The sequence below is a fragment of the Eretmochelys imbricata genome, chromosome 6 (assembly GCF_965152235.1).
Source record: "Eretmochelys imbricata isolate rEreImb1 chromosome 6, rEreImb1.hap1, whole genome shotgun sequence".
Classification (NCBI taxonomy): Eukaryota; Metazoa; Chordata; order Testudines; family Cheloniidae; genus Eretmochelys; species Eretmochelys imbricata.
The window spans coordinates 24,042,412-24,060,861 of record NC_135577.1 but is presented as its reverse complement, the minus strand read 5'-3'; the positions used below and the strand labels follow the sequence as shown (position 1 = coordinate 24,060,861).

General features: G+C 42.1%; 1 protein-coding gene across 3 annotated transcripts in view; it reads left to right on the top strand.

Moving 5' to 3' along the window:
* The window catches only part of CHID1 (chitinase domain containing 1), a 251,785-nt gene that overhangs the window by 22,709 nt on the left and 210,626 nt on the right, over positions 1-18,450 (top strand). For all 3 annotated transcript variants that reach the window (XM_077819882.1, XM_077819883.1, XM_077819884.1), the window contains exon 7: positions 4,136-4,197. In XM_077819882.1, coding sequence (XP_077676008.1) covers positions 4,136-4,197 — 62 coding nt within the window. The remainder of the gene's footprint in view (positions 1-4,135; positions 4,198-18,450) is intronic.

The window sequence follows — 18,450 nt, the reverse complement described above, 5'->3', positions numbered from 1 at the left end:
TTTTAATGTTTTTAATAAAGTAAATACTAATGGAAACTGTGTGATCATGGGAGACTTTAACTTCCCAGATATAGACTGGAGGACGAGTGCTAGTAATAATAATAGGGCTCAGATTTTCCTAGATGCGATAGCTGATGGATTCCTTCAGCAAGTAGTTGCTGAACCGACTAGGGGGGATGCCATTTTAGATTTGGTTTTGGTGAGTAGTGAGGACCTCATAGAAGAAATGGTTGTAGGGGATAATATTGACTCAAGTGAAGATTATGAGCTAATTCAGTTCAAACTGAATGGAAGGATTAATAAAAATAAATCTGCAGCTAGGGTTTTTGATTTCAAAAGGGCTGACTTTCAGGAATTAAGGAAATTAGTTAGGGAAGTGGATTGGACTGAAGAATTTATGGATCTAAAGGTAGAGGAGGCCTGGGATTATTTTAAATCAAAGCTGCAGAAGCTATCAGAAGCCTGCATCCCAAGTAAGGGGAAAAAATTCATAGGCAGGAGTTGTAGACCAAGCTGGATGAGCAAGCATCTCAGAGAGGTGATTAAGAAAAAGCAGAAAGCATATAGGGAGTGGAAGATGGGAGGGATCAGCAAGGAAAGCTACCTTTTTGAGGTCAGAACATGTAGGGATAAAGTGAGACAGGCTAAAAGTCAAGTAGAGTTGGACCTTGCAAAGGGAATTAAAACAAATAGTAAAAGGTTCTATAGTCATATAAATAAGAAGAAAACAAAGAAAGAAAAAGTGGGACTGCTAAACACTGAGGATGGAGTGGAGGTCAAGGATCATCTAGGCATGGCCCAATATCTAAACAAATACTTTGCCTCAGTCTTTAATAAGACTAAAGAGGATCTTAGGGATAATGGTAGCATGACAAATGGGAATGAGGATATGGAGGTAGACATTACCATATTTGAGGTAGAAGCGAAACTCAAACAGCTTAATGGGACTAAATCGGGGGCCCCAGATAATCTTCATCCAAGAATATTAAAGGAATTGGCACAAGAAATTACAAGCCCATTAGCAAGAATTTTTAATGAATCTGTAAACTCAGGGGTTGTACTGTATGATTGGAGAATTGCTAACATAGTTCCTATTGTTAAGAAAGGGAAAAAAAGTGATCCGGGTAATTATAGGCCTGTTAGTTTGACATCTGTAGTATGCAAGGTCTTGGAAAAAATTTTGAAGGAGAAGGTAGTTAAGGACATTGAAGTCAATGGTAAATGGGACAAAATGCAACATGGTTTTACAAAAGGTAGATCGTGCCAAACCAACCTGATCTCCTTCTTTGAGAAGGTAACAGATTTTTTTAGACAAAGGAAACGCAGTGGATCTAATTTACCTAGATTTTAGTAAGGCATTTGATACCGTGCCACCTGGGGAATTATTAGTTAAATTGGATAAGATGGGGATCAATAGGAAAATTGAAAGGTGGATAAGGAATCGGTTAAAGGGGAGACTACAACGGGTCCTACTGAAAGGTGAACTGTCAGGCTGGAGGGAGGTTACCAGTGGAGTTCCTCAAGGATCGGTTTTGGGACCAATCTCATTTAATCTTTTTATTACTGACCTTGGCACAAAAAGTGGGAGTGTGCTAATAAAGTTTGCGGATGATGCAAAGCTGGGAGGTATTGCCAATTTAGAGAAGGACCGGGATATCCTACAGGAGGATCTGGATGACCTTGTAAACTGGAGTAATAGTAATGGGATGAAATTTAATAGTGAGAAGTGTAAGGTCATGCATTTAGGGATTAATAACAAGAATTTTAGTTATAAGCTAGGGACGCATCAATTAGAAGGAACGGAGGAGGAAAAGGACCTTGGAGTATTGGTTGATCGTTGGCGGCTCATAGTCATCCTGTATGATATGGCTGTGAAAAAAGCTAATGTGGTCTTGGGATGCATCAGGAGAGGTATTTCCAGTAGGGATAAGGAGGTTTTAGTACCGTTATACAAGGCACTGGTGAGACCTCACCTGGAATACTGTGTGCAGTTCTGGTCTCCCATGTTTAAGAAGATGAATTCAAACTGGAACAGGTACAGAGAAGGGCTACTAGGATGATCCGAGGAATGGAGAACTTGTCTTATGAAAGGAGACTCAGGGAGCTTGGCTTGTTTAGCCTAACTAAAAGAAGGTTGAGGGGAGATATGATGGCTCTCTATAAATATATCAGAGGGATAAATACCAGAGAGGGAGAGGAATTATTTAAGCTCAGTACCAATGTGGACACAAGAACAAATGGATATAAACTGGCCACTAGGAAATTTAGACTAGAAATTAGACGAAGGTTTTTAACCATCAGAGGAGTGAAGTTTTGGAATAGCCTTCCAAGGGAAGCAGTGGGGGCAAAAGATCTGTCTCTTTTTAAGATAAAACTCGATAAGTTTATGGAAGAGATGGTATGATGGGATAACATGGTTTTGGTAATTAAATATTCATGGTAAATAGGCCCAATGGCCTGTGATGGGCTATTAGGTGGGGTGAGATCCAAGTTACCCAGGAAAGAATTTTCTGTTGTATCTGGCTGATGAATCTTGCCCATATGCTCAGGGTTTAGCTGATCGCCATATTTGGGGTCGGGAAGGAATTTTCCTCCAGGGCAGATTGGAAGAGGCCCTGGAGGTTTTTCGCCTTCCTCTGTAGCATGGGGCACGGGTCACTTGCTGGAGGATTCTCTGCTCCTTAAAGTCTTTAAACTACAATTTGAGGACTTCAATAGCACAGATATGGGTGTGAGGTTTTTTTTTTGTAGTATTGGTGGGTGAGATTCTGTGGCCTGCGTTGTGCAGGAGGTCAGACTAGATGATCATAATGGTCCCGTCTGACCTAAATATCTATGAATCTAGATAATTATTGAGCAGAACCCGTTATCAGCATGGACTCAGCCTCTGGAATGGTGGTTGAAGCATGAAGGGACATATGAATCTTTAGTCCATCTGGCACATAAATATCTTGCAATGCTGGCTACAACAGTGCCATGAGAACGCCTGTTCTCACTTTCAGGTGACATTGTAAACAAGAAGCGGGCAGCATTATTTCCTGCAAATGTGAACAAACTTGTTTGAGCGATTGGCTGAACAAGAAGTAGAACTGAGTGGACTTGCAGGCTCTAAAGTTTTACATTGTTTTGTAAATAGCTCAGGAATAGCTCAGTGGTTTGAGCATTGGCCTGCTAAACCCAGGGCTGTGAGCTCAATCCTTGAAGGGGCCATTTAGGGATCTGGGGCAAAAATTGGGGATTGGTCCTGCTTTGAGCAGGGGGTTGGACTAGATGACCTCCTGAGGTCCCTTCCAACTCTGATATTCTATGATTCAAACAGGATATTAAATGAATTCTCTGAAGTAGAGGGCTCTAGCATCAGGGACAGAGGGGTCTTACAGTGAGCAACCCTAGAAACAGGCATGTTCTAACAAAAAACTAAAAATCAACTGTCTAACACTAAAAGAAAACTAAGAAAGGAGTTAAACTTGGGCTGTCTTCAGTGTCTACTGATGGAACAGGGTAGGAAAGATAGCAAATGTGCAATAGGGAACAATTCTGTGCTTGAAGAGAAGTGGATTCTGTGACCCCCTTTGACTATAAAAATGGAGGAGATATGTAATAGTGGGATTCCGTATATATGCAATCATTAGTATATTTAGCAAATTATGGTGGATCAAGACCAAATTTTTCTAAGTTTTTTGAATGTGCACCTCTGCTGGCAATAGCTCATCAGTTACTTATACATAGAGGTATAATTTCTATATGTCCAAATACTTTAAGACTAAATTTAAAATAGCTAGCAGAGTGTGCTGTTGAGATTTGTTCTAGTGATTTGATACTAATCTACTGTGTTAATTATCCATTAATGAGGTTTCCTTATAACAGTTTAGGAGAATTGTTTGGCCTTTCATATGTTTCTAAAGTAAGTTCTGCTTCATTAATGACCAGTTACATATTTCTACACAGCATACCTTGTATGCAGCATGTGAACATATTCTTTGCTCTACATGTACAAACTAATATGACGGGGGAATACAATACATGTTTACAGAGACTGGTTACCAGTTAATGTATTAACCTATATGGTATTAGTATAACAATGTGACAGCTGAAGCTTTCTAACTTACACTGAACTGTTCCCAATTCACTTTAGGAAGAAAATTTTGACGGATATGTAGTTGAAGTGTGGAGTCAGCTGGGAAATCAAAAGCAAGCGTAAGTATGAGCCTTTAGGATGCAGTGATTGAAAAAGTGGCTTCTTCAGTAAAAAAAAAAAACTTATCTTTTTAAAAAATTGTATAAAAGCTGTTGTAATTAATCCATATAGATTTTAATTTTATATTTGCACTGTTGGTGTTATGTTTTATTTGTACACAAGTCCTGACCCACTTGTTGCTCTTCTAACTGAATGCCAGTAACGGTCAAGGATCCTCTTTGCCTTATAATTTCCATGTAGGAGTGTCTACACAGCAATTAAGAGGCATGGTTGCAGCACGTGTAGACACACCTGTGCTAGCTTTGATTAAGCTAGCTTGCTCAAAATAGCAGTATATCTGTAATGGCACAGGCATAGTCTTGGGTCGCCTCCTGATTGCAGTGAGAATATACCCATTCTTTGTAAAGGTTTCAGAGTAACAGCCGTGTTAGTCTGTATTTGCAAAAAGAAAAGGAGTACTTGTGGCACCTTAGAGACTAACCAATTTATTTGAGAATAAGCTTTCGTGAGCTACAGCTCACTTCAAATAAATTCTTTGTAAAGTCAGTTAAGGTTGCTCAATTGTTTCCTCAGAATGGAAACCTTGAAAAACAAAGCAACTGCAAGTTAAATAAGTTCCGCTCAACACTGCTATTCTTCAGGCTGTAACCCATTGTTACGAGACTTCGATACCACAATAACCACCTTTCAAACTTTATTCAGTTCAACAGTAAATCCCAGTGCACAAAAAATGGATAAACACTGCACCGTACAACATAGACAAAACATGTACATGTTCGAGTCAAACATATTAACAGATATAAGTTAGTGGGAAAAACTTGGAAGTATGGAGCTGGGAGGAGTTGCAAGTGCTTTGGAGGATAGGATTATAATTCAAAATGATCTGGACAAGCTGGAGAAATGGTCTGAAGTAAATAAGATGAAATTCAATAAGGACAAAGTGTAAAGTACTCCACTTAGGAAGGAACACACATATACAAAATGGGAAATGACTGCCTAGGAAGGAGTACTGCAGAAAGGGATCCGGGAGTCATAGTGGATCACAAGCTAAATATGAGTCAACAGTGTAACGCTGTTTCAAAAAAAGTAAACATCATTCTGGGATGTATTAGTAGGAGTATTGTAAGCAAGACATGAGAAGTAATTCTTCCGTTCTACTCTGCCCTGATTAGTCCTCAGCTGGAGTAGTGTGTTTAGTTCTGGGTGCCACATTTCAGGAAAGATGTGGACAAATTGGAGAAAGTCCAGAGAAGAGCAACAAAAATGATTAAAGGTCTAGAAAACATGACCTATGAGTAAAGCTACGTTTTAGTCACAGGTACTTTTAGTAAAAGTCACGGACAGGTCACAGGCAGTAAACAAAAATTCATGGCCCGTGACTTTTACTAAAAATACTCATGACTAAAACTTGGGTGGTGGGCCACAGGTGCTCTGCGGGGAAGGGAGGTCTGGGGACAATGCGGGTGCTGTGGGAGGTGGCTGGGGGACCCCGCTGTTGCTGGTGGCACGGGGTGGCGGCGTTGGCACCTTGGTGGGGCTGGCAGGGGCTCCCTGCCCGCCTCCACATCCCTGCAGCTCCTAGGCGGCAGAGGAGTCGGGGCTTGGCGCACTGCTCCTGCCACAAGCACCAGCTGCTGCAACTCCCATTGGCCAGGAACCTCAGCCTGCCTAGGAGCTGCAGGGCTGTGGGAGCTGGGAAGCCCCCACCCTGAGGTAAGCACCTCTCCCTGCCCCTATCCCTGAGCCCCCTCCCACATACCCAAACTGCCTGGCTCGGGCAGCCCCTGAGCCAGCACCAGTGGCTGTAGAAGTCACAGAGGTTACGGAAAGTCATGGAATCTGTGACCTCCGTGACAGACTCGCAGCCTTACCTATGAGGGAAGATTGAAAAAACTGCGTTAGTCTGTAAAAGAAGACTGAGAGGGGACGTGATAACAGTTTTCAAGTACATAAAAGATTGTTACAAGGAGGAGGGAGAAAAACTGTTCTTCTTAACCTCTGAGGATAGGACAAGAAGCAATGGGCTTAAACTGCGGCAAGGGAGGTTTAGGTTGGACATTAGGAAAAAACTTCCTGTCAGGACGGGTAAGCACTGGAATAAATTGCCTAGGGAGATTGTGGAATCTCCATCATTGGAGATTTTTAAGAGCAGGTTAGACAAACACCTGTCAGGTATGGTCTAAATAATACTTAGTCCTGCCATGAGTGCAGGGAACTGGACTAAATGACCTCTAGAAGTCCCTTCCAGTCCTATGATTCGTAAGAAGAGCCCGCCAAAAATCTGAGATGGGCAAAGATTTCAAAACGAACTTCTAAAAGCTTCCTGTGCTAAGTTACAAAATCTTTATTACAAAATTGCTTAAACTCCGTTTTCCTTCCAACATTTTTTGTGTCTAATTTGGAGACTGACTGCTGAAACAGGATTTTAGTCTTTTAAATCACAACACACCCTTCACTTTGGAGTTACTACTGAGAGGCTCACAGTGTGAGCAGACTAAAACTCTTAGTCATTGAATTAGTTCGTCTAGGTTAGAAGACGGTTGAGGTTATCCAGCATGTTCGGAATTCCTGACCTAGTGTCAACTGCTTTTCTTAATTGAGACAGAAGAGGGCTTTAATCTCGTTTCCGACAGACTGTGGAGCTCTGCATTACCTTGGCTACTACAGCAAATTCAAAAGGATGTCCCAAGGCAAATAGGAGTACTCTGTATTTTAAAAAGTGGATGTATAGGTTCCTCAAAGAGAAGTCGTAGTTAACCTTTTGGGTTGCATTTGGATTTTCTTGCTTTAAGTGACCAAATGCTGCACCTTACTTGGCAAACCTCTTATTGAAGTTGGTGAGAGTCTTGATAAAAGACTGCAAGATCTATCCCCAGGAGAATAGAGCTCCACTGTCCTAAATAGGATGCAAAGTGTTGCAGCTAAGTTTTAAACTTTGTGTTTTCTGATCTGTATTACCTTAGTAAACATACACTGTTTAGTCTAATCTGGATTGAATCGGACTGTTCTGGGTGGTGGTGGGAAATAATGACTTGAAACATGCACTAATTACTTTCTAGATTTTAAGGTAGCAACAAAGGAGAATTTAACTGTTGGGTGGGCTACCTGACAGGGAAGGGGTGATTCAGGGAACCAGCCCCACAGGTATTATGTTAATTTAAAATGGGGTGGGTTTCCCAACATCTGAGGGACACAGTGGTTAGTCTTACCCTTGTCAGTAACACATTGATAACTTAGTACAGCTTGTGTTTCGTGTATCAGTTAATTTCTTATGGTTGTGTAAACAGTAAGATTGACTTTATATTATTTCATTGAGTAGCTTTAATACCAACTACAGACCAGTTTAAATATATTAACGTGAACTCAAAGGGCTAAATTGCCAACAGCACACGATTAAACATTACAGAGGATGTTGTTTGCTAAACTACAGGGGGAGAGTATACTTTATGTGTATGCTTTCAAAATGAGGCTTGCTTTCTCTACACTTCTGTAAGATTTTTGGGTAATTTATGGAGTTTAATTCTTAAAGTAGGTGTGATTTGCCTTCATTGTACTCCAGCATTCTCCATGTTGATACAGTAAGTACTATTCCATTACTTCAAGAGGAGTGGAAGCTCCTCATAGTAGAAACAGAAGCTATTTGTCTGCCTTGTTATGAGGTTTTTTTATTTATGAAGTTGACTGTTAAAACACCTTTACATATCTTTAATGCTTACCCATTTTTGCTAGCCATGCTGATCAAGAGGCTTAAAATAGATCTCACTGACCTTGGCAAAGCTATAAGAGGGAGCAGATCTAATGGATTGCAGTTCTCCTTCTCTGTGGAAATGGTCCAAAATACATCTCTGATAAAAAGTTTCTAATTGTACACAAATTAGTGGGTTTGTGTTTTACAGTTCTGGTGTTGGAGTTTCCAGGCAAGTGAACTTGGCTCTCCTTTGTCAGACTTCCACTCAAAACCCCTACTTGTAGCCTTCATTGTGCATTTCTCCACTGCATTTTATTGGGGCCACTTAATCTGTTTTTTCATTAACCTTCATTGTGTACAGTAGCCATAAGAATTTAGCTGTTACTCTGGCCATGAGATGACACACCCTTCTCCACCTTAAGATCACAGGCATAATTGAGAGGCACTAAGTTGTGGTGCCAATATCTTCATTTTACCCCTGGAATTCAATTCACCGTATTTAATGCCACCATTGATCAGGAGTAATAGATCTAAGGTCACTCTGCCCAGGTATTGTGTACTACAGTAGACTTTCGTTCCACCTTTCTTGGGGCTGGTGGACTTTGAGCAGTTTGCAGCTATATCAGTGATTTTGGTCCTAACCTAACTTGCAGAATTAAGCTGACACAGTGCTCAGACAAGCCTGCTCTTGGTTTGGTTTTTGCTCATAGTGTCTTGCTTTAGTGTCCACTAATTTTATGTCAAGCATCAGGGTAAAATTATGTTCATTTGTCATGAGTATGCATGAGTTGTCTGCTGCTGCTCACCAGAAAAGTACAGGGTTAGAGCTGCCCGTGTCCTTGTTGGTTAGTCCACATGGTGGCAGTATTGTAACATAATTCCTACTGTACACCAGCTAACTTTCAAGGGATTGCATTTCAGAAGTGAAAGAACATCAGAAGGTAGGGAGAACTGAAGTTGTATGTTGGCACAAGAATGAATCCCTGTCTTGTAGAGATGTAGGTCCTTGACAGAACAGTAATTATGTATGCTTTATATATAGGATCTATATTAATTCTGTTAAGTATTTAGTACAGATTTCCCAGCAATTCATCACTTTCCCTGAGGGTAGGGTCGGCTGCTTTTTGGAATCTGACCTTGAAGAATCTGTACCATCATAGTGGTGCTCCTAGGAACAGCTAGCTTCTGCCATCAGATTACTTCCTAAACCAGGGATTCTCAATTAGGGGGTCGGGACCCCTCAGGGGGTCACAAGGCTATTACATGGGGTGTTACGAGCTGTCAGCCTCCACCCCAAACCCCGCTTTGCCTCCAGCATTTGTAATGGTGTTAAATGTATAAAAATGTGCTTTTAATTTATAAGGGGGGGTCGCACTCAGAGGCTTGCTATGTGAAAGGGGTCACCAGTAAAAAAGCTTGAGAACCAATGTCCTAAGCCGTCAGATGGCAAGACAACAAGGAGATCTGGCTTCCTTATGGGATTTGTACTTTTACACTCTAGTCTGAATCTGCTTATGTTGTAAAAGTAAATTAGCCTGCTGACTTTAAGCACCACTCCCTGTTGGCTATATCAGCCAACATCTGACCAGCAGGAATTGTGCAGGTGTGTCCAAACAAATTACCCGACAACAGGATCTGCTGAAGTTATGTAAAATTCTGCTTTTTGAAAAGGGATCAGGGTTGCGGAGCTGTAACAAAGAACACAACAGTTCTAAACCTAAATACACAAACGCTTGAATACTAATGTGATAAATGACAAAATTGGCTTTTCAGATTGATCCTTCCAGTGAACTTGTGGTATGTCAGCTGTAAGGAGGAAGTTGATTGGCTATGGAAATGTCTTAAATTTCCTAATATTCTATCATAGGATTATGGAGAAAAGCTCATAGACCATTCAGTACTGCTCCCAATGCTGGATTAGTCCATACATTACACTTTGTAGTATTTTGGTCAATTCCAAATTAAAATCCCTTAAGTGATACAGCTTGTTGGTTGTTTGGGTATGCTAGTCTACAACCTAATAGACTTTGCTGTCAGAAATTTTCTTTTTCTCAATTCCATCCTTCCATCCCATTACTCCTAGTTATACTCCCCATGGCACAACAAACTCTGTTTCTTCTGCTTCTACCATTCAAATATTTGTAGACTTCCCAGCTCTCCTATTCAACCGCCTAGTATTCATTTAGCATTTGTAATAGTTCTTTCAGAATAGATCATAAAAATATGGTGGGAAATGCAACCAGTAAGAGTTGTAGACATAACTAGTTACCCTATTTAGCAAAGATTCTTATAGTTTTTTTGCTGTAGCTTTTTTTTGCTTGTAGCTTTTTGCAGTTCAGTAACTCCTCACTTAACGTTGTAGTTATGTTCCTGAAAAATGTTAGTTTAAACGAAATGATGTTAAGCGACTTCAATTTCCCCATAAGAATTAATGTAAATAGGGACACACACAGTATACATTTTAAACAATTTAATACAGTACACAGTAATGATGATTGTGAAGCTTGGTTGAGGTGGTGTAGTCAAAGGGTGGAAGAGGGTGGGTTATTTCCCAGGGAATGCCTTACTGCTAAATGATGAACTAGCATTAGGCTGAGCCCTCAAGGGTTTGTATAGAATCAAAGAATCTCAGGGTTGGAAGGGACCTCAGTAGATCATCTAGTCCAACCCCCTGCTCAAAGCAGGACCAATCCCCAATTTTTGCCCCAGATCTCTAAATGGCCCCCTCAAGGATTGAACTCACAACCCTGGGTTTAGCAGACCAATGCTCAAACCACTGAGCTAGGGTTAACACTTTGTTAATGTAGCCTCACCTCTACAAGACAGCAGGAATGGAGGGAGGGGAGACAGCATGGCAGAGAGAGATAGAGACACAGAGCGTGTGTGTGTGTGTGTGTGTGTGTGTGTGAGAGTGAGAGAGAGAGACAGACACACACACACACACACGCATTGCCTCTTTAAGTACGCTGAACCCACTTTAAGTACATTGCCCTTTTTAAGTAGATCAACAAGTTGAGACAGCAGCTGCTGCCAGCAAGCTCCCTCTATCCTGAGCCCTGTCCTGTCGTCCACCCTGCTCTGTGGAGATGACCTGATCATAGAATCATAGAATATCAGGGTTGGAAGGGACCGCAGGAGGTCATCTAGTCCAACCCCCTGCTCAAAGCAGGACCAATCCCCAATTAAATCATCCCAGCCAGGGCTTTGTCAAGCCTGACCTTAAAAACTTCTAAGGAAAGAGATTCTACCACCTCCCTAGGTAACACATTCCAGTGTTTCACCACCCTCCTAGTGAAAAAGTTTTTCCTAATATCCAACCTAAACCTCCCCCACTGCAACTTGAGACCATTACTCCTTGTCCTGTCCTCTTCCACTACTGAGAATAGTCTAGAACCATCCTCTTTGGAACCACCTCTCGGGTAGTTGAAAGCAGCTATCAAATCCCCCCTCATTCTTCTCTTCTGCAGACTAAACAATCCCAGTTCCCTCAGCCTCTCCTCATAAGTCATGTGTTCCAGACCCCTAATCATTTTTGTTGCCCTTCGCTGGACTCTCTCCAATTTATCCACATCCTTCTTGTAGTGTGGGGCCCAAAACTGGACACAGTACTCCAGATGAGGCCTCACCAATGTCGAATAGAGGGGAACGATCACGTCCCTCGATCTGCTGGCAATGCCCCTACTTATAGATCCCAAAATGCCATTGGCCTTCTTGGCAACAAGGGCATACTGTTGACTCATATCCGGCTTCTTGTCCACTGTCACCCCTAGGTCCTTTTCCGCAGAACTGGTGCCTAGCCATTCGGTCCCTAGTCTGTAGCGGTGCATTGGATTCTTCCGTCCTAAGTGCAGGACCCTGCACTTATGCTTATTGAACCTCATCAGATTTCTTTTGGCCCAATCCTCCAATTTGTCTAGGTCCCTCTGTATCCTATCCCTACCCTCCAGCATATCTACCACTCCTCCTAGTTTAGTATCATCCGCAAATTTGCTGAGAGTGTGCAATCCACACCATCCTCCAGATCATTTATGAAGATGTTGAAAAAAACCGGCCCCAGGACTGACCCTTAGGGCACTCCACTTGACACCGGCTGCCAACTAGACATGGAGCCATTGATCACTACCCGTTGAGCCCGACAATCTAGCCAACTTTCTACCCACCTTATAGTGCATTCATCCAGCCCATACTTCTTTAACTTGCTGACAAGAATACTGTGGGAGACTGTGTCAAAAGCTTTGCTAAAGTCAAGAAACAATACATCCACTGCTTTCCCTTCATCCACAGAACCAGTAATCTCATCATAGAAGGCAATTAGATTAGTCAGCATGACCTTCCCTTGGTGAATCCATGCTGACTGTTCCTGATCACTTTCCTCTCGTGTAAGTGCTTCAGGATAGATTCCTTGAGGACCTGATCCATGATTTTTCCGGGGACTGAGGTGAGGCTGACTGGCCTGTAGTTCCCAGGATCCTCCTCCTTCCATTTTTTAAAGATTGGCACTAAATTAGCCTTTTTCCAGTCGTCTGGGACTTCCCCCGATCTCCATGAGTTTTCAAAGATAATGGCCAATGGCTCTGCAATCACAGCCGCCAACTCCTTGAGCACTCTCAGATGCAACGCGTCCGGCCCATGGACTTGTGCATGTCCAGCTTTTCTAAATAGTCCCTATCCACTTCTTTGTCAACAGAGGGCTGGCCACCTACTCCCCATGCTGTGCTGCCCAGCGCAGCAGTCTGGGAGCTGACCTTGTTTGTGAAGACAGAGGCAAAAAAAGCATTGAGTACATTAGCTTTTTCCACATCCTCTGTCACTAGGTTGCCTCCCTCATTCAGTAAGGGGCCCACACTTTCCTTGGCTTTCTTCTTGTTGCCAACATACCTGAAGAAACCCTTCTTGTTACTCTTAACATCTCTTGCTAGCTGCAGCTCCAGGTGCGATTTGGCCCTCCTGATTTCATTCCTATATGCCTGAGCAACATTTTTATACTCTTCCCTGGTCATTTGTCCAATCTTCCACTTCTTGTAAGCTTCTTTATTTATGTTTAAGATCAGCAAGGATTTCACTGTTAAGCCAAGCTGGTCGCCTGCCATATTTACTATTCTTTCGACACATCGGGATGGTTTGTCCCTGTAACCTCAATGGCGATGCGGTAAAGGAGTGGGGGGCAGGAACAGGGTGAGAGGTACACCCTGACATTAGCACCCTGCCCCTGCACAGCAAGCAGGAGGCTCTGGGGAGCAGCTCCAAGGCAGAGGGCAGGAGCAGCACATGGCAGTGGGGGGAGGGACTGCTGAGCTGCCTGGCAATTGATAGCCTGCTGGGTGCCTGCCACACAGGGAGCTGATAGTGGGGTTGCCGGTCTACCCTGGTTCTAAGCCCCCACCAGCTAGCTCCAACGGGCTGCTCTTTCTGCAAGCAGTGGACAAAGCAGGCGGCTGCCAAACAATGTTATAAGGGAGCATTGCACAACTTTAAATCAGCAACAAAACAATGTTAACCAGGACTACTTGATACTGTATGTATTTTAACTCCAATCCTAAAGCTCATTAAAGTTCTAATAGCTCTCATGACTTGTACACTGGTACCTTACTAAAATTACTTAGTATGACAAAGTCAGGCTGGATGGCTGCAAGAGGGTGGTGGAATTGGGTATGTTAGTCTTAGGATGATAAAGGCTCTTTTCCCTACAAGCTGAGAAAGGGGATACCTCAGGTCAATTAGGGACACCTGAGTCCAATTAGGTGCCTGAGGGCTGTCTGAGACCTTTTAAAACCCCTCCTCTGGTGAGAGAGGGAGGAGAGGAGACAAACTGCTGCTGGGCTAGTGGAGTTAGAGTAACTGAGTCTCATCCCAGCTGATTGGCACAATTAGAACAAGCAGATGGACAGAGAGAAAAGGGAAAAGGAAACAGAAGAAATAAGGGTCAGGAGCAATTGGTTGGAATTCCATTTATGGGGGCAGATTCAGCTTCGCTCTCTACCCCTTTCTCCTCCTCCTCCACTTGCCTGTCCCCCTAGACAACAGCTCTCAGAGTCCTGGACCCTCTTGAGGCTCTTTAGAACACAAGAGCGGAAGCAGGGAGATAGGCTTCACTAGGGTGAGAGGCTGCTCTCCTCCCCATAGGGTAAAAAACCAAAAATGAGTGCCTGTTTAGGGGAAAGACTGATACCGTGGGGCCAACAACAGGACATCCCCCCTCAGCAAGGGGGCAGGGAAAGGTATCCCCTCTTGTTTTGTGTTTTGTAAACTGATTTATTTTTGTATGGTGGAGGAGCACTCCTTGGGCCTGCCCCGAGTCCTACCTTGAAAATAGTGATAAGCAAACATGGGGGAGGGGGGGAAAGAAACACTGCCCAGAGTGGGGCTGGTTTACCCCAGGTCCCTCCACTTGCCAAAAGGGAGAGTGCTAAGTCTGGCGAGATAGAGGCGGTGCCTTGCCACATTAGACACTCCAGTGCAAGATACACAGTAAATCTGGCCATAGTTCACTAGGGGTAAGGAACCTAGTAAGCAAAGGATTTAGCATGCAAAACTACTCATAATTAGGACAATGATTTCAACACAAAATTGGCCCACATTTCAGCCAAGCTGGATTAGTTGGTACAAACCATGTCTTCCAGTAAGGTTTTATTTGAGCAAATATCCCAGAGAGATGCATTTTCTTGATAAGTAATCCTGAATTTTTCTGGGACTAGTACAACTGTTTTTGAGACACAAACTTTTTATTTGTCTATGTGGTGGCTCTCCAAGGATAAAATGTATAATAGCCTTGAGTAAGTGTCCCTATGGCCTTAGCTGCTTTCAGGATTTGCCACTAACTGTGCATATCAGAGAGGATAGTAATGATAGTGCTGCATCTCTTGTCTTCCTGTTTTTTTGTGAAGGGATCCTAGAACTCTTCAGTGATCCAGTGTATGTGGCATGTCTAGTTTCAGGAATTTAGGGATATGTTTCTCTGTAGCTAGAATTCCAAGGTTAAGGATATTTGACAACTGACTTAATTCAAGTTCTTCAGTTTTCTCTCCAGCAAATAATTGCTACCTAAAACAGCAGCATGGTCCAGTAAGTAGAACTCTGAAGTAAGCATCTGAAACATTCAGCTCAGCCACTGATCTTGTGACCATTGGCAAGTTCTTTCATCTCTTTGTGCCTCTGTTTTCCCTTTGATTGTATCAGTATAGATAGTAAGACCTATCCAAAGAGCTTATAGTGTGTGTGTGTGTGTGTGTGTGTTCATATGCCTAAAACAATGGGGCTTCTCGGCACTACCATAATACAAATAAATAATTTTGCAAGATTAAATGCTTGATGTTTGCTTTGCTTAGAATCAATGTCTGCATGGCTTATTGTCATGGTTACGGGGTGAACTGGGCTTTGGATCTCTTTAGTTCCTCTCAAGTGTACCCCATAGGTGACCAGCCTGCTTTCTCCACCTCACTCTGGGTCCAAACAGGCACTCCACCCCCTTTTCCCAGCTGTGTTAATGGGATCGACCCAACTGCTTTTGTTCGGTGTGTGTGAGCCCTGTTGCTCCAAGGACCTATGATTAGCGATAGTGGTTAAAGTGCCAAAAAACCAGCATCTTCAAAAAACAAAACATTTATTTATTTATTTTATTCATTCATTTATCCAAAGGTACAAAGCATGCAGAGAAAAGAATAAAAATGATAAAGGTCTCTAATTGCATATTTCCCCTTATGTACACCTTAATCTGTCCTTACAAGCATTTACAAGTTCCTCTGAGCCCAGCTGAGCCCCATCTCTGGCTAGGAGAAACAGGCAGTCCTCCTTGCAGCATGGTGTGTGTGTCCTTGCCAGACTATCAGCTCTCACTGAGAGTCCCTGGCAGCCTTTCTTAGCTTACCTGAACCCCATCCCTTTTCTAGGCCTGAGGACCTGAAATGGCTTAGTGTTCCCTTTGATCTCTCTTTTCTCAGCCTTGGCAAAAGGGCTATGTCACCAGCATTAAGACCGAGGAGTTGCCTTTTCATGGCTGTAAATCTAGCTGTTGTGTCTCTGTGTGTTGGGATGCGTCTTAGCTAGGCCATTGTACTGCCTTTCCTTCTTGGTTCCCCTAAGACTCCTTTTTTACTGTAACTCCATTGCAAATAACTCACCATAAACACAGATGTATGCACCATACTAATAAAAAAAGACATTTCCCAGTTCATCACGCCTTACTCATTTCTGTAAACTCTTGAATCTAGGGATGTCACTTTAAACTAAAGCAAACCAAACACCACCGCCTTGTCATCAGTAAGAGTGCAAGAAGTGTGGAGTTCTGATGAGTCCAAAAATAGCTATTTATAAAAAGCTTGGAGTCTCCATGCTCTTCTGAAAAGCTGGTTGAGGAGAAAGAAGGTTGCTGGTGCACTAGTTTGGCCACACCAAGGCTTGAAATTCTGACTGCTCAAGTTCCCCTTAAATCATGTTTTCTGTTTATCTCTTATAAAATGGACTGAACATGGTCATCTTTAATTTATTTTGGAGAGCAAAAAGTTAATGTTGTAAATATTCCAGTGTTGGCTCAAGCTATGGCTATTTGCTCAGAGGTCCTGCCCCTGTTTAGCCTATTATAATCTTAAATCAGTTCCTTCAACTCTCAGTGACTTTTACTCTTTGCCTGTGTATCCCAAGACTATATTGGTTTTTAGTACACTTTGAACCTTTTTTTATCTGAAAAACTTGAAGCGAACTGCCTTTAAAGGGGCCACTTCTATTTTCCTATAGAAAAGAAAGCATTGTTCTAACTGAAACAGTTAAGTTAAATAAAATCAGATTAAAAAGGTAAATTGTGAAGTAAACGTTGTACAGAGCTGCATTTGTCCATTTGGTGTGCAAACTGCCTCAATTCAAGGGTACAAGTTTTACCTGCAAGACCCAGTGTTTCCACAAATGACCATATGATCTAATACAACATTCTTTCCACAGCATGCCCACCTGCTACTTACTTGTGAACTAAGGATTTTCTTTCCCTTCAGTCATCCTGTGCTCTTTATGCAAACTAGCCTCTTGCAGCACTCACTTGGTGCCTATTTACATGCTTGTGCTGAGAACCACTAGAAGCAATTAAAGAAGGGGGGGTGGGGATCTTGCTAATCTCCTATTCTTTTCAGACTTCTACACAGCAAGTAAACTCCTGTTTCTGTTAATGAGTGGGATATTTTTACTCTGCGTTTAGTCTTTCTGCAGAACTCTACAGTACAATGGACAGATCTTTGGTCTAATACTAGATTCTTTTTCTTCATGTGAGGTAGGGAATGTGGAGGAAAACCTAGTTCTCTGAAAAGGTAACTGTTTCCATCAAGAGTGACTCCTAATTGCAGTCTTTCTTTATATCACTCAACAATAGTAATAACAATAGTGACAGGCTTGAGGAATAAAATGCCACAAGCTTCTCATCCTGTAGCATTTAGCTTGAGAAATGTAACAAGGTAAAGATTATTAAGAGGGCAGAGTGGCACTCTTTTCCGTGTCTCTATTCAGGCAGTTGCTTGCAGTGTCACTGGACAGATTCTTTCACTAATCTGATACCTAAAAAATCACTACATTTTTATTCTGTTCTTTTTCCCAAAGGTCCTGAATTAGTTTGTTATAGAGGCCTGAATATACCACTCAGTGTCATACTAGACTTGGAGATTCCACCATGTGTAGTTTATTCCTCTCATTCAGGCAGGCATTTGGTGATAGATGGCATCACCAGCACACGGATGTTGCCTGGAAAAGATGCTTTTCTTATAATGTGCTGCAGGAGCTTGGCTTCCTTCAGGCATCTTATTAATTGTTGGTGGGAGTAAAGCAACAAAAACCTGTGCTGGCAGTTCCATCCTTCAGGTTAATCCTTGGAAGAATAATTATTAATCAAAGATTTGCCATAATGCACTCCAGTTTCCTGGTATTAACTAGGGAATGAAGTGGCATGAAAGGACAATTTCTTCTTTAAGTAGACAGCTTTATTCTGTCCAATTTCCCAGACAGGTCATTAATTTCAGGGAGTACAGACTTACCAACCTTATAGAAAGGCTAAAGTTAGAAACTTGCTGAGTTTCAAAGGGTCACATAAGTATAGAGGAGGACGTAACAGGCTTCTGATAACATGCCCCATGGTAGACTTCAAATATGCTGAAGTGAAAATACTGTGCATTAAGACCAACTGCGTATTCTAAGGTCAGTGTCCTTATGAACTAAAGTAATAAAGAAAAATCTCAGATGCCAAAGTGTGTGGACAGATACTTAAATTTTATAGGGGGCAAATGGAGAGTTTCAAACTGTGGATATTTAGAAAATAGACCTTCATTATGCCAGGGATAATGGAAGCCTTGGAAGAGTAGGGAAATGGTAGGTAGATTCTTAAAACTCCCAATGCTTTAGAGGCATCTCTGAAGTTAAATTTGACAATGGTGAAATAGATCATAAATATTTAATAAAGTCTTTGCATAAAGACAGATTCTGTTCCCACCACACTGTACCTCATTATAACTTTTAAAATGGGAGACACCAGTTTTTCTTTCAAAATTGTCAGTGGTAATATGGGAAAATACTGTTTTAAGACACCGAAGAGCAC